Source organism: Grammomys surdaster, unplaced genomic scaffold, assembly GCF_004785775.1.
Source record: "Grammomys surdaster isolate TR1022 unplaced genomic scaffold, NIH_TR_1.0 143, whole genome shotgun sequence".
Lineage (NCBI taxonomy): Eukaryota > Metazoa > Chordata > Mammalia > Rodentia > Muridae > Grammomys > Grammomys surdaster.
The window spans coordinates 2,878,940-2,887,767 of NW_021604601.1; the positions used below are offsets into that span (position 1 = coordinate 2,878,940).

General features: G+C 39.0%; 1 protein-coding gene across 1 annotated transcript in view; it reads left to right on the forward strand.

The window, feature by feature from the left end:
* Positions 1 to 8,594, forward strand: part of Ppp1r14c (protein phosphatase 1 regulatory inhibitor subunit 14C) — a 92,504-nt gene extending 83,910 nt beyond the window's left edge. Inside the window, exon 4 of the mRNA XM_028764388.1 lies at positions 7,826 to 8,594. Within this exon, the coding sequence (XP_028620221.1) occupies positions 7,826 to 7,900 (75 nt within the window). The 3' untranslated portion in view covers positions 7,901 to 8,594. The remainder of the gene's footprint in view (positions 1 to 7,825) is intronic.
* Positions 8,595 to 8,828: the final 234 nt, after the last annotated feature.

Genomic DNA, 8,828 nt, shown 5'->3' on the forward strand with positions numbered 1-8,828 from the left:
ACACACACACACACACACACACACACACACACACACACGTATATACAAACACCATAAAAGAAATTAGGGCAAGGGTGGAAAGTTCACCTTGAAGATCTAAAAATGGACTCTGGGGTGGGGGAATCCCACATCTCATGCTTAGTGATGGGGACGGGTGTGAACTCACTTGAGAAGCAGTATTGCATAGTGTGTAGGACCAGAAGGTCGAAACAAATCTTGATTTCAACAGAAGCTCTTAACACACTTACCAAATTAAGTGCCTTCTCTGGTTTGGTACAGTAGAGATTCTTGTCCACAGACTTGAGGAAGCTAAATATTTGTGAAGGGCTTAGGATGGAGCCTGGTAGATAAGAAAGAACAAACACGAAGTACTAGCTACAGTGAGGAGCTGGGTGGTACTGAGACATCCTTATTTTGGAATTCACAGTGTGTGCTGAGCCTTATAGATGTAAAATTGATTCTAATTCTATTAATGACAGAAAATGAGTAGTGTCTACCCTGGGATTAAAAATAACAATATGTACTAGTACTGATTCTCAAAGTACAATGTCACTAGTTTTAGCCTGTGCTTGTGAAGGCACCTACTGAAGTCTCAACTATTGAGACTCAGAAGCAGTCAGTATGACAGAGACGAGCCTAGAGTCTAGTGGCTTCCTGACCCTGCAGAACATGCCCTGTCATCACCTCATCTGCTCATCCAGACGAGGTGCATCTGAGTTCTGCATGCTTTGAAGTTCCTACGTTGCTGGAGAATAACCATGATCCCATTTTTAGCTATTGTGGTGAAAAGTATTCCTTGAATAGATTATCTTAGTTATTGTCTTATTGCTGTGAAGAGACAGCATGACCAAAGCAACTTATAAAAGACAGAATTTATTTGGGCTTATGCCTTTCCTACCTGAATATGATCGAAGGCAGGCACAGCTCTGGAGAAGTAGCTGAGACATCTGACTGGAAAGTTGCAGGCAGAGAAAGGATGGGCCTGGAATGGGCTTTTGAAACCTTAAAGCCAACATTGAGTGATACACATCCTCTTACAAGGGCAAACGCCCTAGTCCTTCCCAAAACAGTCCTGCCATTTTGGAACAGAACATTCAAATATATGGGCCTATGGGACCCCAAAACAGTTCTGTGTTTTAGGGCCAGAGCATATATGAGCCTCTGGGGACTATTCTTATTCAAACCACATTCTAAGAGAAAATGAAAACAAAAGGCCATCTTTTCCCCACATGCCAGAACTCTCACAAAGACGACTCTCTCTAAATTCCAAATTATTGTCTCAGTTTGAAGTAAAATGTTTTGGCTTCTTTGCTCAATTCTGCTTTTTGCTTGGTTTCAATGGTTGTGTTTTTCCTACAAGTTCTGTCTTTCTCCAGGAAGACAGTTAAAAACATATGTGACCAGGCCAGCTAAATGGCTTGGTAGGTGAAGGTGCTTGCAACCAAGTCTGACAATCTAAGTTCAGTCTCCAGGACCCATGTGGGGAAGGGAGAAAATGAGCTCTCACAAATAGTCTTCTGACTTCCTCTGAACCACATGGCATGTTGCTCCTCCACCCCGCAATGAGTGTAAAATGTAATTTTAGGGGCTTAAAAATAATATGTGATGAGTTTATTATTGACTATAATACTAAGAGTAATATTGTATGGAGTCCTTATTTTGCACTGGCTTTTGTAAGAAAGTATATGGCTTTGAATAATAACTGAGCTATTTCCTCAAATATAAAATAGAAGTAAACTGTTACCATGAAAATTAAAAAAAAAAGAAAATCTATTATATTGCTATATAATATCAGCAACCATGTGTAAATAACAATTTGTCGTTCATAGTAACATTGGCAGTACTAAATGCCTGCAGATACAATCCAAGCTGTGCAATCACTACCCTGGAATAGGTAAACTGTTGCTGAGTTTAAGAAAGAAGACTTGAGGAAAGCAGGGGCACATCAAGTCCCTGGGTGAGAGACTCATTGCTAAGGTGTCACTTTCTCTATGACTGAGTAACACAATCACAATCACAAATCTGAACAAGATTTTTGATTATAGACTCATGAACTTATTCTAAAATTCTTAAGGGAGTTTAAGGGACTTATCATGACCAAAACCATTTGGAGAAAAGTCGCTAAAATTGGAAGAGTGGGAGTACCTAATATCATCAGGACTTGTCGACTGTATTTGCAGAGACAGTGTGCTGTTGTTATAAAGATGAGATAAATAGCTTTGTCTATGTCTTCCATTTACCCAACCTGTTTTGGTTTTAGGGGAGTTTATTTGTTTGGCATAGGACTTTATTAAACATCTCTTCCTTCGAGAAGTATGTTCTCCTCTGGGTTCCCTCATCGATTTCTGTCTGCTTCCCAATCCTACTTCTTGTGGCCCCATCTCTTTCACCCATCCTCCTTGTCTTGTAGACTCCAGCCTTGCTCTTCTGTCTGTTTCCTGTGCTTACAGTCATCCCCAAGGTTTCCCCAGCTTAATGCACCATTGTCTGCACTCATAGTCTCTTCTGGTATAATGTAAATATTATTGACTGCATTGTGCTGACTGGTACCCATATGATATGACTGTGGGTTGCTGAAAGTGTGGCCAGTGTGACTAACAACAAGTATGTTACATTTTACTTAGTTTAAGAAATTTCAAGAGCCACATGCACTCAGGGCACTGTACTGAACAGTGCGGATCTAAGTCGCTTTGTTCACAAATCCTAGGTATGAGCTTATTAGCAAGTTTTGACCTATGTTTGTTCAAAATGAGATAGCACGGGTTGTATTCCATTAATGAAGCTTTGTCTTAGTCTTCTGCCTCTGTAGCTCTATAATGGCCATTTGCTTTGTATTGAAAGTCACTGATGGGAAGGCTGCTGAGGGCTATCGTCACATCTGCATGCATGAGCTGAAGTTCTGCATCACACTCATCTTGCCATCTCATTGCAAACCTACTTCTTCCCCCTCCAGTTTGTCCCATTCTCAGCCAACAGCATCACCTCTTTGGCTAGTTGCTGAAGAGTGGGGACTTCTCTCTTGTCCTCCTCTCTGCATTCTACCCCATGCTCAGATGAGCACCAGGGTCTGTTGACTTTGCCTCTGAAATGGATGCAAAATATATACTCGTTTCCATCAGTGTCCACAGTGGCATTGATTGCCTTGGTTTACTACCATAGATCCAAACTGATGTACCTTCCTTCCTTTCAGGTCTACAAAAGCTATTTGTTATGCAGCTTCCAAAAGGCTGCTTTAAAACCTAATACTAATCATGTTATTCTATGTTTCAGGGCCTCCTCTGGCTTTTCATGACAAATCTCAGCTATGTAGACTACTATGTCCTGTCAGTCTGGCCCTATGACCTCCAGTATTTTCCTTCCTCCCCACTCTGGCCTTCTGTGCCAGGGACATCCATTTCCTGCCTTGTTTGTCTGAAGGTCTTTGTACTTGTACCATCAGCAAGCCCGACCAAGCTACCTCAAAGCTGGCCAATTAATTCATGTCTCAGGACAAAGGTCACTTTCTCAAATGACAGCCCTTCTCTGACTAAATCTATGTCCTTAGCCCAAGGCTGGGTTTTGGAAATAAATGGGATATATTGTCACTGGCCCAAAGTACCCTGCCTAAACAGACCTATAGCCTCAAAAGTATTCCTGACTAGAAATCCTTGAGTCTTCTTGGAGAATCATTGGAAAATAAACAGAATCCTTTTGGGCAAGTGTCATAGCCACATTTCTGTATGGGGAATGCATATTGACCTTGCTGCTTTTCACATACCCAAATATTCAAGTTTAATGAATAATTTAAACAGGCATTTATGCATATTATATTAGTCAGAATTCTCTAAATGAATAGACTAGTATGACCCATAATAAAAAGAGGTATTATTTGACTGACCTACAGAATACAGTTGGTTATTGCAAAGGTGGCTGTCACAATGGGATGGTCAAAGGATTCAGTGGCTGTTCAGTCAACAATGCTAACGTCTCAACAGTCCCAACCTAGTGTTAGAGTCCCAGAGAGTTCCTAGAGAGCTAATGTTTTTCAGTTTATGCTGAAATGTTGAAGACATTGGATTTAATAACAGCTGTAGCAACAGGGAGATGAACTTGTCAATGAGAGTGAAGATGAACAGGAAAAAAGCAAAGGTTTCCTTCTTCCATGGTCTTTAATGTGGACTGCACTAGAAAGTATAGCTCAGATATAATATATTCTGATTAAGAAAATCTCTTGAAGGTGTGCCTAGAAATTTGGGTTTTATTTGATTCCAGATGTAGTCAAATTAATGGACCACTAATATTGACCTACATATGTTTGCTGTGGTATCTCACACACATGCGCACACGCATGCACGTGGGTACACACACACACACACACACTTAATTAATTTTGCTGTTCCTCATATGGTTTTTATCTTTGTGAAAGTCTTATTGCCACAATAGAAAATTAGCAAATGCTTTCATAAAATAAATGACAGGGTTTCTGATTCAGACCGTGGACTTTATCAAAAGAGGAAATTTAAGTGGTATTCTTGACTCCCGCTGGTCATTTGCATGAAATTTGCATACACAACAATTATTTGCATAAGTTTCCAAAATAGTGGAACAAAAACTGAATGTGGGAAATCCTATAGACTGCTTAAACCATAAAGTGGACAGTGAGAAACTTAGGTTTTCTAAATGAACGTTAAATATAAATGGAAAAAAATGATGTTATTTAATCCATGAAAATTCTTTAACTTAGATAGGTGTACTGAAAATTAAAATAGGCCTTCCATCTTACTCCTCTACTGTCCACTGTTAGGGACGATGGGGACTAAGATGTGTAAGTTATCTGACCAGGTTGTGGGACCAGCCTCCAAAAAGCATTATCTAGACTGAGGATAATTACTGAAAAGTACATGTTTCAGTTGTACTGTTGTTCATAACTTGGAAAACCCAAAACATCTGAGAATCTAGTGCTGGGAAATTTAGCAGTGACACTGCCAGTACTGAAAGGATTATGTAGCCATCTATGTACATAAAAAGATTTTCATGTAGTAGGAGAAAGCTTGGCATATAATCTCAAGTAGATGAGAAGGCTCAGACAGTGTGACCTAAATAGCTAAGAACAATGTTCATACCAGCTAATCTGTTCAGTGTGGTTAATTCTAAGGTGTATGTCATTGCTGGTTTGTATTTTCCAAATATTTAAGCAAAAGCACGTATTAGTTTTGTGCTAGCAAAAGCTGTTAAAAATCAAATTGTGGTAGTGGTGAGCAATGAATCACATGATAAAGCTTATAGTTTAGGGCTAGAAAACAGTACACAGCTCACAGAGCCTGGGTAGTTTATGACTACAGGGGGTAGTTGGCAGGAGGAGAGAGCCAAAGAGCCAGTTTTTGGAAGGTCTCCACGTAATTAAACCATGATACTTCCATAAGACCAGTTAATCCATCTCTGCTCTCTATTGGCCCTGGTATGACCCTTAATTCTATCTTTCCTCACTGGCCAGAAAGTCCAGCTGGCTACCAGCTTTGACTTTACAAATATAAAACAGGAAGAAGTGGTAATTATTACTAAATAAATGTGGCTGATGGCAACCAAGCATTTAAAACTACAAGGCAAAATGGCAGCTTCTTAATGGTACAAGATAGAAATTGTAGATCAGTGCTCAGTCTCTAGTTTCCAGTCCATCAGCAAACCACTAAAACTGGGAGTACAGTATTTGCCTACCATGCATGAAGCACTGGGTTTCATCTCAACTCTACGTAAATCAAGAATGGATGATTAAATGAACAAAGATCAAGAAACTATTTTAGTAAGTCTCCCAATCATTTCTCTTTAAATAAATTTAGATTAGAACACAGACGAATGTACATAACAGGAATTTATTCTGTGAGTTTACTATAGGTGTATGCAGGTACTGACTGGTAACATCAAATGTGATTTCAGTTTTATTTGTATGACTTATAAAAGAAAATAAAATCCTAAAGATTCTTGGTATGCCCTAGAGCAAAGCTTTTGAAACTTCCTCTCCTAGCTGGACCTTTTCACACAAGAACGTCTCTTTAATTTGTATTTATTCTTTGATAATTTCATACATGCTCACAATATATTTGCCTTAGAAAATTTTATACAATTCTAGTATATAGATATTCAAACCAGGAATACAAACAAAAAACTCACTGACAATAAATTATAAAGACATTTATAAATTATAAATAAATCTATTTTAAAATAATTCTTTGTTACACATATAGCTTTACCATTTATTAAAGCAAGAACAAAAGTTTATGCTGACAATGTACTTGTTTATTTTTACATGAAGAGGTAAATATGGTTAAATATTTGAGACTTCAGAATGCGAGCATTGCAGTATCTTTTTTCCATAATTAGTTGATACGACTCAGTGGTTCTCAACCTTCCTACCCTATGACACTTTGATACAGTTCTTCATGTTGTGGTGACCCCCAGCCACAAAATTATTTTTGTTGCTGCTTCATAACTGTAATTTTCCTACTGTTATAAATCGTAATGTAAACGTATCTGTGTTTTCCTATGGGCTTAGGACTTCTGAAGGAGTTACAACCCAGAGGTTGAGTACCACTGAATTGATCAATACTGCAAATACAGACATTTCATAAAAATACTTAGTACAAAATGGAAGACGTACATTTAGAGCCATTTCCAAAACTTTTGGAAATTCTGTCCCAATCCCAAGCCAAAATTCTTTGAATGATTATATAAATGTGTGTGTGTGTGTGTGTGTGTGTGTGTGTGTGTGTATGAAATTAAGTAAGAAACATTTTTTAAAAAATCAAAGCTTCCAACACCATATAGTACACGGATAGACTAATTTGATACTTCTATGTTGGGCAGTAGAAAATATTAAAAGTCTTTTTTTTTTCATATTTGAACCATTGAGTTTCCATGATGTCAGAAAACTTGGGAAGTGCCGTAAAACTACTACACTGTAGTAGTTGCCCGTCTGAGCTGAGGGTGTTGTTTCTGCATGACCATCATGCACAGCACAAGGTGTACATGTTGTATGTTCTGAACCTAAGATACAGTGAGGTCATGTGATACACTGTGGGCAAGTGTCAAGAGGAGTGCTTTGGGTTTATTATACAAATGACTCTGCATGCATCTTGGGGGTTGTGTGTGCAAAAACTTTGTACCGTTGACAAAAACTCACGACTGCCACTTTCTGTTGCGTGACGTCATCTACGTGAGGTCACTGTCTACAGTTTAAGCAGCTGGAAAAAGAACTGGTTGTCAGCAGCATCAGCCTCACTTTGGAGCTTGTCAAAAAGGCACCTTGTCACTTTCTATACTCAAGTACTGAACTGGGGTGGGTCCAGCAGTCTGAGACTGAATCCCCTGGGTAGATCTGATACTTGGCTTTGAGAACTAGAGGTCTAGCTTTGCTGATCTAGGCGAAGTCTAGGGACATCTGCAACTTGCTTGGAAATGATAGAATCTTAGACTCTAGCCTGGCCTTCCATTCGGGGTCTACAAGATGTTCATATGTTGTGCATACACATTGTAAGACTGAGCACAGAAATCAAACATGCCTGGAAAGTCTACATGAAGGATATCTCTGGGTGTCAGTGACCTGGATCTTTCTCTACAGAGGGGAGAGCAAGGAGAAGGCTTGGGCTGTCAAATGTAAGCACTTTCCGTTTTCCTAAAATTCCTTTTCCTGTTTTACACTGGAGTCTAATTATTATATTATAATTTATTATAGTGTCTAATATACAATGAGATTCATTAACTTCAGCTGAAGTCAATGACTCTGGGCACATTTTCAAGCCCAGGCTTTAATAATGTGGCCTCTTCTACTAACTTCCTTGATGTCTTTTAGGAATTTATCAGAGAGCTGCTCTCCCGGATAAGAGGCATGAGGAAGCTGAGCCCTCCGCAGAAGAAGAACGTATGATTTTGCAACAGGGTAAAATTCTCTCGGAGATGAAGAAAGCGAACTGAGATTTGGACTCCACAGATACTTTTATTAGAAAAAAATAACCATAGTTGTCTTTACAACAACATTTTTTGGTGTGTATGTTGGGGGGGGGTTAGACATTTATTCAAAAGTGTTCCTTCTTTTGTCGTTTTAAAGGGTTTTCATTACTGTAATATTTTAATGGCAAAGCTACTACAGCTTGGACTGTAGCCCAACCAAGGACTATCAAAGCAGACGCATTCACAAGGATGGGCAAGGCCAGGCCATGTCTTTTGTAAGGACTCAGCCATAATTTTAAGATCTCACTATACAGGGAAGATGGTTTTCTTACAGTCAGTTTGGTAAGACACTTTTAAGTTACACACTTGACAGATGTCGAAAGGAGCTCACGCTTGTATATATCCACACACACTAAGTTTCAAATAGAGATGTAAGCTTTGTAGCAGGTTCATGGAATAAGCCTGTGCTTGTCCTGTTAGACATGGTCACGACACATGTGTTCTCAAAAGGCCTCTAGACGTTCTTCAGACAAATGCGGTCCACCTTCAGCATCCACTTTCTGCCCCAAAGTGAAAGACCTCGGTGTGTTCCTTATTATAATGAGCTGTACTACACATGTGTTGAGTTGGTCAAGGGCTTAATTAATAAATTTTATTATTTTATTGGTTGAGATGCTTCGCCAGGTCATGTACTTATTGCTTCACTGTGGTTTTTTTTTTTAATCTTATGAACTCTTCATTTTGAAAACCAGCCTGATTTATAAAGAAAGGCCTACACTTCCTGAACTGAGTTTTGCAATAGAGAAAGGAAGCCCTGTGTAGCAATGGGTTCTCTGCTTTCAATGCAATATGCTGTATTATCTCTGTCCATCAAAGCAGGTCAAAAGGAAACCAACGGATTGAGC